Source organism: Thamnophis sirtalis, unplaced genomic scaffold (assembly GCF_051295495.1).
Source record: "Thamnophis sirtalis isolate CommonGarterSnake01/CBP01778 unplaced genomic scaffold, rThaSir2_p1.2 scaffold_11, whole genome shotgun sequence".
Taxonomy (NCBI): domain Eukaryota; kingdom Metazoa; phylum Chordata; class Lepidosauria; order Squamata; family Natricidae; genus Thamnophis; species Thamnophis sirtalis.
The window spans coordinates 59549405-59564311 of NW_028261391.1; the positions used below are offsets into that span (position 1 = coordinate 59549405).

Below are 14907 nucleotides of genomic sequence, written 5' to 3' on the forward strand. Positions count from 1 at the left end.
TAAATGCATTATTTTCAACAAATTAAGGAGTTAAGACTTTGATTAAATCAAAATATACTTTCCTTTTTAACTTTCTATTCTCTAAACTGCATGCTTTTTTTTAAAAAAAAAGTATACTTGTTCTTGGATGTGATACTTTTATACCACAGAAAGACTTATCTTGGAATCTTACCAAATGAAAGGCTTGAATTGTCCATCGTTCTTTGTAGATCAGACAAGCTGAGATAAGCCACTGCTCATGCTGGAAAGTCATGCACCACATTATCTTTCTCATAAATGAGGTAAACTGCCATATCTTGTTCATAAAAATGTACAACGTTCCACATTAAAGACTCACTCCAACTGGAGCTTCCCCAAGCACTAACAGTTCAACATAGACTGGTTTTGTTACCTCACTGTAGCAAACTCATCCTTATCCCCCTTTTACTCTCAAGAAAAGTCTAACTTTTGCGTATAAAAAATGACATTTTGTGGAGAAGGAGCTGGAGGACTACTTCAGCTTCATCACAGAGAGCCAAGGGAACAAATGCACAAACAAAACCTCCCAGCACCTTGGGATTAGCCTTTTGTTCAAGACCAGAAACAGAAAGCAGGGATCCAGAGTCATCCCTTCTGAGGTACATATTGCCATCATACCCATAATGCAGTGCAAAGTGCTGCTGCAGATAAAACATTTGTTCAAGCTTTAACAGTTGAAATTAAAAAAAAAGAGTATGTACAAATCAAATATGCAGTTCTCTCCAGTTGCCTCCTGAAATGGTACAAGCTACACGTGTGTAACATTGATTTCAAGTAGCTTGTTATTCAGAGGTAAGCACCATTTCAGTCGTATTTGAAAATCTACGATACCATCCCAATTATCATTCAGAGAACTGATTTGATTAAAATCAGTACCAACATTTCTCTGTTGCCACTAGGCAGCACAGAAGGTATGGGCATACAACCTGGTTCACAATCTCTTGCCAAATCTTCAGCCATTATATACTAGCATTTCAATTCTGAATAGAAATCACATGTTGAAAAGCATCCCCCCCCCCAATTCTTTACAATCATTACCAAAGCCAACAACATAATACAATAAACATTTGACTTGCCAACAGTGTGGAAGGGAACTGAGTTAAAATGCATCTTGATGCTTATTTTCCTAAATGTAACCAAAGAAGGTAAGAAAATCTGGCAACTTTGCAGCATGTTTAATCAAATCACAGTTTTAAGATACATTTTGTGGTCTGTACTATTGAGGGATTAAGCAGATGAATTATCTGGAATGGGAAGAGTCAGGCCTATGACTGGCCTTCAAAGACAAACCTTGGTGTTTTTTTCCCCAAGATGGAAATACTGTTTAAATGTTCACTATTTACCGACCAAACATTCTGAACAAAATCTAACGGGCACAGATTTCCAACAGCAATAGTCACATATCAGAAAGTGCAAAAAAAAAAAAAAAAACCCTACTAAAAACAGAGAACAAAACAAAAAACACCACTCCAAAATCCTTTCAGAGGAAGTTGCTCTTCTTGGCTATCAACTTTTAGCATTTAATGATCTTTTATAAACCAAATCTCAAAAAGATACAGTCGTCACGAGAATCAAAAAAAAACCCACCTCTTTTCAAGATTGATCACATTGTTCCAAAGTAGCCCAAAATAGCAGCAAACAGACATTTTATTACATGGCAAGAAATAAGTCCAAACACCTCTTCTAGGTATAGTTGCATCGAAGAACCTGAGTATCAGAACAACCTGACTGAGTCTCAGGCTACCCTCCCTTCCAATGCCATTCCAAAGCCCACTCCGATTGGACAGGTTTCTAGTAGAGTTACTATCTGCATCCTCTTGAGCTCGCGCATGATGCTGAACCATCTGCAAAAGAAAAGAGTGAAAACATCACTTTAAAATCCCTCTCAAGTTACTTACAGTTCTTTTTTTAAAAAAATGCCCCTTTCCTTCATCTTTTACTAAGAATACAGGTAGTCCTCGACTTACAACAGTTTGTTTAGCGACCATTCAAAATTACAACTCCGGCCGCTCCGGCCTTTTGGAACGAACTCCCCGCGGAGATTTGGACCCTCGCCTCTCTCCCGGCCTTCCGAAAAGCCATTAAAACCTGGCTGTGTCGGCAGGCCTGGGGTTGATGAGCTCCCTTCCCCTCTCGACAGGTATGGTTGTTGGTTATTTTTTTAAAATTTGTCTTGTTTCTGTATGTTCCCTTCCCGTTTGAGTTGTTCGCCGCCCTGAGTCCCTGCAGGGAATAGGGCGGCATATAAATAAAACAAAACTTCAAACTTCAAACAACGGCACTGAAAAAAAGTGACTTACGACCGATTTCTTTTACAGTTACAACCTTTGCAAGCATCCCAATAATTGTGTGATCAAACCTCAGTATGCGGGGTAACCGACTCACCTTTATGACCATTGCAGGTCTTGGGGTCATGGGATAACCCCTTCTGACCTTTGGACGAGCAAAGTCGAGGTGGAAGACAGATTCACTGAACAGCTGAGTTATAACTTACCAACTGCAGTGATTCACTTAACAACGGTGGCAAGAAAGGTTGTAAAATGCGGCAAAACTCACTTAACAAATATCTCACTTAACAACTGAAATTTGGAGGTCCATTGTGGTCGTACATCGAGGACTCCCTGTACTAGGGGCCCAAGAAACAGAAACTCAGAAATGGTATATAGTTATCCAGTGTATCACAAATCTCTCGCCAGGCAGCAACAACACCTGGCTGAATTTCTGTGAGTTTGCAAGCTAAGCTCGGCTGGTTCAAATTTAGGTAAGGAGAACCACCAAGGCATTCCTGTGCTATAGATTAGGTTGAAAAGCAAATAACCACTCAAAAGGAAAGCATTTGGAAAACCATTTCTTTGTATTTTTGTTTAAAAAAACAAACCCACCCAAACACTCCACCTACATAAAAGGGTCCAGAAAGTACCAAGACGTTTAATTCAAATTAAAGGAAATTTTACAAGCATCCAAGGATAGCCATGTTGCAATAGATACCAGAACAGTCTGATGTATCGGGGGGGGGGGGGGGAACACTGACCTGGCCACCAACAGACGCTATCAATTCCTTATTGTTGTATTTCAGATAAACATGATCTCCGTAAAAAGCAAATATTTTTAGTCATCAAATAGTCAATATATTTAGAACACAGGTAATAATTTTTCAATCATTTCAATAATGTACTATTATGTGCTTATTCTGTGGATCTGTAGGGACCTTGAGGGGCTTCCTTAAAAATATTGGGAGGATTTTGAAGAAATCTGAATATTCTCTCAGTGAAAAAAGTTCATATGTATTACCATATAGTATCATCTATAATTAAAGAGACTAGTAGTTTAAGTTACTTACTATAAGTTAATTCTTCTCCAGCTCGCTTACGTGACTGGTCACCTCTAAAAAAAGAAAACCGGATATATTTTTTTCATATACTGTACTTATTTACCCATTCATTCAATTTAGGCCTACCTTTCTATAGATAGGTCATTCAAGATGAATAATAAACAACATAAAGATAATAAATAATATTTGAAACCAGAAAAAAACCCCAGCTAAAATAATGCTCAGTTGAAGTAATCAGTTCTTGCTGAAGTGGGAATAAATAACAATTTCTAAGGAAGTGTTTCCAAAAGTTTAGCAGTAATATAGAAGAAAACCCACTGCTATGTGCCCCAAGGACTCCAAAACTAGAGCTTTTCTTGAGAGGATTTCTCTTGCCAAAACTAATGCCAGGTTTAGAATCCCCTTAGAATTTTAAAGTTTAAAAAGACTCTGCTGAATTATGGTTAGAAAGCAAATGAAAACTAATGTCGATATTTTAACATGTACATAATACGAACCTATTATCATGTGCTAATTAACAGTCTAATCCAGTGTTTCTCAACCTTGGCGACTTTAAGTCCTGTGGACTTCAACTCCCAGAATTCCCCAGCCAGCTGTGCTGGCTGGGGGATTCTGGGAGTTGAAGTCCACTGGACTTAAAGTCGCCAAGGTTGAGAAACACTGGTCTAATCTATACGTTCATAGTCAGAACACATCAGCCTAGACTTCAAAATTAATCCAATCAAGCCTTTATTTTTTAACAACGTCCGTAGACATTTTAAATAAGTGCATCTAAGTCAGGGATTCCTGCTGAAGTGCAAATCTTTTCTTTAATATTAAGGCCCAATATTTCATTACTTGGGTGACAAATTATATTTTATTCATAAGAGACAATGGATGAAGTAAGAAAAAAAACCACAAGTGAGTATCTTTGCATAGGTGTCACAATTAGATAATCCTTGCCCTGTTGGACTACCATTCCAGACATATTTCCTTACCCTAAACAGAGAAAAGGAACGATCAGGGGAAGGGAAAAAAAAGCAGTGGGAGCAGGAGTAATTTCAAAGTTCCTGCCATCTTCCCCACTGTGTGTTTTTGTTGGAATCTGACAAGGAGCATCAGAAATCTTCCCTCCCTTCCTTTCTCTTTCTCTTTCCCTTCCCCTTCCTCTTTCCAGGAGTCAGGGAAGTGCTGCTGCTGCTGGATTGAGTAGGGAACAAAGGATTATGAAACTATTGAAAATGATTCAGCAGCCCAGCAGCAGTCAACAGCACTGAAGCAGCAATAACCGGTTCCACCACAAAACCGCGGTAGACAAAAGCGTGGTCAACGAAAGCGCGTATGTGACGTCATCACAGCGCGACGAAAAAGTTCTAAAAATGTAAAAATAAAGCGAAAACCTTACCCTAACCCCCCCAAGCCTAACCCTAAACCTAACCCTAAACCTAACCCTTAACCTAACCCTAAACCTAACCCTATCCCTTAACCTAACGAAAAACCTAACGCTAACCCTTAACCTAACGCTAAACGTAACGCTAACGCTCTAAACCTAACCCTAACCCTTAACCTAACCCTAACCCTAACCCTTACCTTTATGTGAATCGGCTTGCTGTAATTTAATTTTTATTTCAATTTTTCGATCTTTTTCGTCGCGCTGTGATGACGTCACATACGCGCTTTCGTCGACCGTGCTTTTGTGGAACGCGGTTTTGACGGGTCATGGCAATAACCTCCCCAAATTTCATTCCATTGGGATTCAGAGTCCTGGACTTCGGACGCCTGTTATAAATTAGCTCATCTGAGCTACCTTGGTTCAAAAATTATTGCTCTATGATGCACCATTTTATCCATGTAAAACTCATGGTGAGAGTTTTAGTAGTATATAGATTTTAACATAAGAAGCTATAACATAATTTTTTTCAGTTTAGGTACTATCAGTGCAGTCTAACTAGCTTTCTTACAAGGACTGCCCTACAGAAGAAAAAGTTTGAGCACAGAGTCTTTGCAGTTGTTATTAGGGGCAGATCGGGAAGCAGGTATGTCAAATGCACACATCTGGACGCAATTGTATACCTATTTTTACTAGCCATCAAGCAGTGACGTGCAGTCAGGGGAGGCACAGCCTCACCACTGTCAATCATGAAAAGGAAAAAAAATGTAAATGGGAAAAGGCGAGTGCTGAGGTTAGGCTAGCTAGCTGCTGCCACACCGTGAATGACTGCCTGTTTAAAAAAGCCTCTAAAAAAGCGCCCTCTACTATGAGGCAGGAGAACTGCATGCCTCATCTAGTCTGACTTTTTAGGCGCTCGAGCAGAGTTGAGCGAGGGTTAAAAGCCTAAAAAATCCCGAGGTAGTTGAGGCACGCAGTTCTCCTGCCTCATAGTAGAGGGCGCATTTTTTAGAGGCTTCAACTCTGTCATTCTGTTTAAAGCTTCAGCTTTAAACAGCTCCCTCTTCCTCCGCTCTTTCTCCGTTTCTGATGTCCCCCACTCCCACCCCACGCTCCCTCTTTTCCTTCAAATTTCCTTTTTTTCTTTTTTCTTTAATAAATGCAATGCTCAGGCATTCTCTCCTCTCCCGCGATACCCCACTGACTAAAGCACTTTTTTTTGCCTGCCTGTGCTCGCAGCAGCCCGCCAGAGCTCTGCTGCGAGCACAGGCGGGTGAAAGAAAGTTGCTTTCGCCTGCCTATGCTCGCGGCAGAGCTCGGGCGGGCTGCCACAAGCACAGGTGGGCAAAAGAAAGTGCTTTAGTCAGTGGGATGTCGGGGGAGAGGACTGCCTCACCAGCCATAAACCTCACCACACGTCACTGCCATTAAGATAATTCACTACAGTATTAGTGAAGATCTGGAAGGGATGCAAGTACATGGTTTAAGGAAGATTATGGATGTCTTATAACCCCTTCAGTTTTTCAACTGAGTGCATTGAAACTACTTCTACTGTCTCTTTCTTCCCCCACTTCTCAGCATTCAAAGTTGGAAAGAAGAAAACCATATGGCACCATCAGTAGTGGGATTCAAAATTTTTTACAACAGGTTTTGTGATAGTGGCTTGGTGGGCGTGGCTTGGTGAGCCTGGCAGGGGAAGAATACTGTAAAATCTCCATTCCCTCCCCACTCTAGGGAAAGGATACTACAAAATCCACATTTCCTCTGGATCAGCTGGGACTCGGGAGGCAGAGAATAGATGGGGGCAGGACCAGTCAGAGGTGGTATTTACCGGTTCTCCGAACTACTCACAATTTCTGCTACTGGTTCTCCACAACTGGTCAGAACCTGCTGAATACCACCTCTGGACACCATCCTTTTGTGTACAGCTAGCGCTTTAAAAGAGAACGGACGATGTAGACCTGCATTTTCTATACTAGGTGTCCTCCTTCCACAAAAGTAAATTCACTGTGAATTTTTAAAGGTTATCAAGAAGCAGACCTTACCATTGAAAAAGGTTTTGCCCGAGTGATATTTCCTAAGGCCTTCAAATGGTATGTTGCACTACTTTATTTATTTATTTTATTGAATTTGTAAATATTGCCCATCTTACTTGCATGCACTGTATCTCTGGGCAGGGAACACAATTAAAATAAAAGTTAAACGTTCAATACAAAATAGTCATTAAAATAGTTAAAAACAACTAAGAACTACGTAATACCCCAATTTATCTGCATAATTTACAGATCAGCAAAGAAAGATGTTGGAAAAGTTGGTATAGTTACCTGGAAAATCCCTCTTGAATAAGTTCTTGTTGAAGTTTCTGGTCCTGAGCAGCATATTCCTCAAGCTCAGATTCTACAGCAGGAGGAAGGATGTTTGGAATAAATTTAGAAAATAAAGCTGGTGCCATCTGAACCCATTCTGTGTAGAAATGGAAAGCAACAGCTAATGAGAAAAAAAAAATACTTAAGGGATTTAACAGGGGTTAAGTTCAAATTCTTTCTTATGCCATAATTTAAAAAAAAAAAAAAAATATCTAAGGTGCTGCATACGAAATGAGAATGCTGTAAAAGATCACCTTTGATAAAGGTTTTAGATTACTCAATCTCTCTTTTTGAGAACAAGGCAACAGTTGCACATATTTGTTCCAAATTGATGGAACAAATATATCAAATACGTGATAAACAAACGCTATCACAAATTGCTGCAGAATTTATTAATACTTATATGGTGAAGTATTTTATCTTGATATGGTTCTGATGTAGGAGTTGGATTTGTTTCTTAAAGGTGTATATGATCTCTTCAAGGAATTTATTGCATGCAGCTTTTGACAAGATCATTTCATAAAAATGAACAAGTACGAAAAGGATATTTTACCTGGCCTAAGCATGTATAATCCTTTGACAATGTTTGCCATCGTAGAAGGGTTTATCCAGAAAGGTGTGGACTGAGCTTCTAGAAGTAAAGCTGAAAGGAGAAAATAGACTCATTTGCAAATTAATTTTACTTCAGATATTGATTTTTATAACACGAATGTACGCAATGGATTGTTATTCTAGTCTACCCAAATGAATTTATTCTACTTAAATATTAAAGGAAAAGTTTTTATATCCTCCGGGATTGGGCGGCCTATAAATTTATTAAACAGTTAAACAGAAGTTAAAGTACTGGGAAAGTTTTTAAAATGGCAAGAGAAATCCAGAAAGATCTCATGCAAATGTCAAATCATGTGCAAGTTATTCCTTTTCTTTTCCGTGTGTTTTCAATAAGAACACAGAATTCATGTCTCTTGATGACATCCTAATAATTAGAAATGCAAACAAATTAAAAAGTTTAAATCACTTTTCTCATTTTCCATTAAGTACAGATAGCCCTCTACTTATGACCAGTTGTTTTAATAACTGTCCAAAAGTTTAACGACCTAGGAAAGGATGCTTAATGGTCTGTTAAGCACTTCTAAGCCATCATTAATGTCCACCCTCTATAGTCACCTGACACATTTCATCCACTTGCCAGGTGTCCCACGATCATGTGATTGCCATTTGCATTCCTCTCAGCCTGCTTCCCAGAAAGTCAACAGTGAAGTTAGCAAGAAAGATTACAAGTGGAAGAGAAAGGAAATCTTGAAGATTTCAGCTCCACTCCTACAGCCCCACAAACAACTTTCCTTCTGGGCATTGAGGGGAGCTGAAATCCTTTGATGACAGGAAAGTTTGAGAGTAAAAGGGTAAAATTCTTCAGCAGGCAACTCTTTTGCATAGTGGCTTAGTGGAGATTGCTTAACAACTGCAACTGTGCCAGGATTGTGCTCATTGAGCAAAAGAGTCACACTGGCATCTCACTTAATGACTACTTGGCTTAATAGTTGAGATTCCAGTCCCCTGGTTGTTAAGCAAGGACTATCTGTAAATAGGATGAGAAAGCTCAGCAAGGAATTTCCTCTTTGTCAATTTCCTTTTGTCAGACCCAAAGACAATCTTTGTAAAATCTCTACACAACTTTTAGCAAAATTGTAATTTTATGCAACTGAGCAACTAAAACCAAATTTATAATAAAAATAATCGTCTAGGCACTTTTATCAAATATCAAACAGCAACTGTGGTTCATTTTCTTCTCTACAATGGTAGGATTTAATTGATAAGTGGTTGAGTATGGGCAAGCTAATCTCTGTAAAAGTTAGATTTCGTTATATGAATATAGAGAGCCGAGGTGGCGCAGTGGTTAAATGCAGCACTGCAGGCTACTTCAGCTGGCTGCAGTTCTGCAGTTCGGCTGTTCAAATCTCACTGGCTCAGGGTTGACTCAGCCTTCCATCCTTCCGAGGTGGGTAAAATGAGGACCCGGATTGTTGTTGGGGGCAATATGCTGACTCTGTAAACCGCTTAGAGAGGGCTGAAAGCCCTATGAAGCGGTATATAAGTCTAACTGCTATTGCTATTGCTAATATAAACTTTTTCTTTTTTTCTTTTTCCTTCTAGCATTTTTCCCCCAAGTGAAGGGTCTACTTATAGTTTTTGTTTAATCAACCAAGTGCTTAGCCATTGGTTACAACAGGACTAACCTACTGACTTGTCGCTCAATCCTTATATCATAACTAAGAGTTATTGGCTCATGATCACCCAGCCAAGTTTCATGTCTAAGGTAGGACTACAACTCAATCTCCTGATTTCTCGCCTGGTGCCTTAACCACCTGAACAAAATGGCTGTCTACTACGGTATGTGAGGATAACCTGACATGATAAAATCAGTTATATTTCTTATAAATAAGTTGTTACGGTAAATAGATATCTCACTCACAGGTGCTCTGAAGGAGAAAGTCCATAAAGAAAAGGCTGTGTATATTTCTATATATATTTCTGTCTGGATTGTTATTTATATTATACATCTTATTTCAACAGAGATATTTGAATTTAGACATACTATATATTTGGGTACGTCAACAATTTAACAGACTACGATAAAATTTTAAGAAGCATTAAGACTTCAATTTGAAAACCTAAAAGTTGAAACTGAAATTCTCCTTCAGCTCCTACTATACGTTGCTTGTAAAGAGATATGATTATAGAGTCAGTAGCAGCTAATGCTTCCCTACAGATGTCTTCCAGAATAAAAGTTGCATGAACTATAAATTATTTTCTAGTAGTTTCATGTATTAAAAGTGCTTCCTTTCCCCCAAATTTATTTTAAATATACCAAATAGTTGTTTTATTTAGATGGCTAAATATATTTTAAAAAATCAAGTAACTGAATTAAAATCACATCCGAAGAATGTTCAAGGTATTTCTAAAATATGTATGAAAAATGAAAGAAGAACTGTTGAAGGTCAGCTGAGAATACAAAACTATTCATAGATTCTCAGCATTCCGCAATCCTTTGCTTTCATCCTTTACAAGTACTCAGCTGACCTTACTTATGTGTGCAAACAACAATGAAGACAGAAGACAACCTATAGATTAATGGCCTTCGCTAAGCCACTTAGATGCTTAAAAAGGCATAAGAACAATAGCTTCACCTTTAAGATTTCAAGAATAAAAGCAAGAAACTCTGAACATGTAAGATGAAGATTTTTAACATACAATATGAAATATTTAACTATTATGACTAACAAATTCATGAACTAGATACATTTCTAGTTACTGCACTGTGGCCAGGTACACATAAAACATCTTACAATTATAAATTTCACAACTTCAGAATTTGTTAACTAAATGATTAAGGCTTCTTACTCTACAGAAATAAGAATTAAATTAATTTATAGCCTCTACCAACATTGGCAGGGCAAATTTCTGTATATAATCCAGCACTGATTATGCTACCTAATAGTTAATGAAACTCTATAACCAAGCTCAGAAAGCACCAAGCACATGGTAAGAAAAATGCTGTAATCTTGACTTGTTTAAATAATTTTTCCTTTTACCATTAATCAGAACGAGTGGGAACAGAACAAGATAATAAAGATTGCATCAGGATTTTAAATTGCACCCTTGTGCCTCAGCTTATTTCTAAACTAAATAAACTGAAAATATGTTTACAAAAAAAAGCCATATCACATTACATCTTAGTACCATATGCAAATGAGGTAGATAATTAAACTAAAATTCTGCTAGCCTTTCTTCATGGAGACGGTATTATTTCTGTGACTGCTATTTTAAATGACTCCATCATAACAAAGTCGAATGTATGGAATTGATTTTTCATTTTTAGCAATTACCTTCTAACCCTAAATGTTATAACAGTACTGCCAATGTCAGTAATGTTAAAATAATACTGAAAATGATTTAGATAGAAGATGCAGCCATAAACTTTGAAAACAATAACCTGCTGCTAAAATGGCAATGCCAATACTTTATTCAGCTGTACATTTCAAGTTGGGAAGGCAATTTAGCATTTAGAAAGATTACCTTTCTTTTAGTTACTATGAAAACCAATCCTTGGATATAAATACATGCAATGCACCTTCTGTTTAGCTAGCTTAATAATTAAAATGATCTTCATATGAATAATGAGGATTATGTTGTACTGCTGAATAAATGGGCTGTGAGAATAATTATGAAAGACAGAAGGGAGAGCTGCAATCTAGACCACGGTTTGATGAAAGCAGGAATAGAGATAGGGTTTCATAAGTGACTCTCCCTAGTTCTATGGAAGGTAAAAGTAGAGGAAGGGGGAAACGGTTTCAGATTTGCAAGATTCTGTTACATAACTTTTCGATAAAGGTAATACTACGGCAATACTCTTGAGTTTGGTTCCTGGTCTGGACTACCTTAAAGGCTTAAATCAATCTTGTCAGATTGAAAGCTTTAAGATAGGTGTTAAACTCATTACGGGTCGCATCAGGGTTGTGTTTGACTTCGGGGGGGGGGGGGCGAAGGGCAGGGCGGGGATAGGCAGGATGAGCATGGCCAACTTGACATCACTCATGTCAGGGGTGGTCCAGGTGTAGCTAAGAGGAACCTCTTGCAGCCCACTGCCAGAGAAAAGTTCCATTTTTGCTGGCAGAGGCACCGTGGGCTATTTCCAGGGAGACCCCAAAGGCCAGATCTAAGCATCCCACAGACCAAATCCAGCCTTGAGTTTGATAGCCCTGCTTTAAGGAGAAAAACCACCACAAAAATGTGATATTAACAATGGGAGTACCACAATCCACAGGTCCAATTGCAAGATTAAACTCATTCAGCAAAGGTTACGTTTGGGGCAGGAGTTTTCTTATTTTGTTGCTCAATAGATCCCTTGGCAGAAATTGTGACAGTCTAATCAACGTCAACACAGGTATCTGAAGAAACTAATAGCACTTATAGCGAAAGCAAAGATAATTGAAGACAGCTGTACTGTAATAGAATATGCTACCAAAGAAATACATATTTCAAGTAGTCCTCGACTTACACCATTTATTAGTGACCATTTAAAGTTACAATGGCACTGAAAAAAAATGACTTATGACCATTTTTCACACTTATGACCATTGCAGTATCCTCACAGTCACAGATCAAAATTTGGATGCTTGGCAAATGACATGTATTTATTACGATGGTTGCAGTGTCCTGGGGACAAGTGATCACTTTTTGTGACCTTCTAATAAGAAGAGTCAATGGCGAAGCCAGATTCGCTTAACAACTAGATTACTAACTTAACAACTGCAATGATTCACTTAACAACTATGGTAAGAAAGACCATAAAGAAGGGGACTCACTTAACAACGATCATGTATAGCAAGAAACATTTTGAGTTCAATTGTGGTCATAAGCCGAGAACTACCTGTATATCTCTGGCTCAGAAAATTCTTGTATTTAACTAAACAAGTACACAATTACATTGCAATTTCCCCCAACAACCAACAGCTATAATCTGGCATTTTAATCCTATTAAAATTAAATTCTTGACAGGCTATTTAGTGTTAAGATACTTTTCATTTTTGTCATTTTCCGACTAATGATTCAGCAGTTTATTACTATATTAAAAAATGAATCATCTCAAACTTTAAGACTTACGCATCAGGCTGTAAATGTGCTTTTCTGCAACATGTTCCGTAAACAGTTTTATAAGATCATTTCTTAAATCTCGGTTAAGCTTGGTTTCTATGTAAAATTTATTCTGAGGGGAAAAAAAATAAAATCTTTTTAAATTACAGCAATATAAAAGTACAGACTACTTTCTGCTTTGCACTTCTCATAATCCAAACCATTTGTTTGTGTACCAAAAACAAATAATACAGTTGAGTCCAGTTAGGAAGAAAAAAAGTTGAAAGCAAATTCTAAGTTCATTTGATATGCCAGCCTGACCTTTATAATTATGATCTTCATCAATGCTACAGAGGGAATAGAGCTAAAAGAGACCCAATATGACAATCAAATACACAGGATATGAGCATTAAACAGGAAGAACTGTAAGACTTAATGTAGGAACATAAATATGTTTAAGTAGATCTTAACTGGTAGGACAAATTTTTGAGTAAAATGAATGGGGCATCCTATATTATAGATTAATGATAAGGTGACCAGACGTCCCGATTTCAGCGGGACAGTCGCGCTTTATAACAATTTGTCCCGTGTCCCGCTGCGTTTTTAAAAAGTCCTGATTTTCTGGCTTCATGTTGAAAGCCCAGTGGATTTGCTTAAGAAATCCTAACCGGGGCAAGACAAAAGATACTCTGTCTAACTAACCTCTCTCTCTGTCTCAGTACTTTCATTGAAGATATTAAAACGTTAAAGCAAGAAAACGGACCCCCCTCGTGCCCCTTTTACCTCATTTTATAAGAAAAAATGACCAAGTACCATAGAGCTCCAGGAAATGCTTGGCTAGAGAAGCTGCGAGTGTTACTTCCTGGATATTCCAGAGGGGAGGGGCACGGAGGTTGGAGAGAGGAAGAAATGGTGGCAAAGTTTCTTTGAAAAATATTTCCCTGACTAATTTCACCATTTTAAGTTGCTCAGTTCTTTGTATTAACATCTACATCATTCTGGATTGACTTGGAACGCTCACTTGTGCCTGCTGGTAAGTGAACTGGGTTTTTTTCTTTTATTTTTTTAATGTATTTTAAAATAATATTTTATTTATTGTGCATAGGATTTTTTAAAATATTTTTATTCTGTGTGGATTCTTTTCTTAAATTGTCTTACACTATTTAAAAAAAGATTCTATCCAAAATAAATGCTATGCACAATACTTTGAAATGTTTTACTTCAATTTATTCTGCGTGGATTCTTTTTTTAAATTGTCTTAGACTATTTTAAAAAAGATTCTATCCAAAATACAAAATACCAGCTGCAGTTATTCACTTAAGAACTGGGCAAGAAAGGTGGTATAGTGACCAAAGTTACAATGGCATTGAAAAAAGTGACTGATGACCATTTTCACACTTAGTGACCATTTTCACACTTAGCGACCGTTGCAGCATCCTCATGGTCACGCGATCAAAATTTTAATGTTTGGCAACAGATTCGTATTTATGATGGTTTCAGTGTCCTGAGGTCATATAATCACCTTTTGACAAAGTCAAATGGGGAAACCAGATTCACTTATGCTACTAACTTATCAGCTGCAGTTATTCACTTAAGAACTGTGACAAGAAAGGTGATATAGTGACCAAAGTTACAATGGCATTGAAAAAAGTGACTGATGAGCATTTTTCACACTTAGTGACCATTTTCACATTTAGCGACCGTTGCAGCATCTTTATGGTCACGTGATCAAAATTTTGATGTTTGGCAACTGTTACAATTTATATTTGTAAATTGTAGTTATGTTGAAATAAAAAAATATTACAATACTATTTTTTGCATTGTATGAAAATTTTTGTTGCTCCGTATAAATTTTTTAATCAAGTCCCCCACCCCCACCCCAGGTCAAAGGTGTCCCTCTTTACCAATCTGAAAATCTGGTCACCTTAATTAATGAGGTAAATGGATCCAGTCATTTTATCTCAATATGAATGTTAGAGTGGATCCTGCCTTCACTGTCAACTCTTCAAATCAATGCATCATTATTTAAACAGCAGAAGCCTGGATATTCAAGAACTTGAGTAGTATAAGGATTGTACTACTGCTACTCTCTGGATTATTTATTTGGTCGTAGTCCAAGCTCCTGCTCAAACAGAAGACTTTATATCATTCTGGACAAATGGTTGTCCAACTTCTTCTTGAAAACCTCC

The 14907-nt window shown here is 37.7% G+C and overlaps 1 protein-coding gene across 2 annotated transcripts in view; it reads right to left on the reverse strand.

The window, feature by feature from the left end:
• Nucleotides 1–270: 270 nt before the first annotated feature.
• The window catches only part of CACUL1 (CDK2 associated cullin domain 1), a 40410-nt gene continuing 25773 nt past the window's right edge, over nt 271–14907 (reverse strand). Inside the window, exons 5-9 of one of the 2 annotated variants that reach the window (XM_087725884.1) lie at nt 12749–12851; nt 7638–7727; nt 7043–7205; nt 3359–3402; nt 271–1862 (exon numbers count right to left, since the gene is read on the reverse strand). In XM_087725884.1, the coding sequence (XP_087582010.1) occupies nt 1822–1862; nt 3359–3402; nt 7043–7205; nt 7638–7727; nt 12749–12851 (441 nt within the window). In that variant the 3' untranslated portion in view covers nt 271–1821. The remainder of the gene's footprint in view (nt 1863–3358; nt 3403–7042; nt 7206–7637; nt 7728–12748; nt 12852–14907) is intronic. The other variant, XM_087725885.1, reaches the window with a different exon arrangement.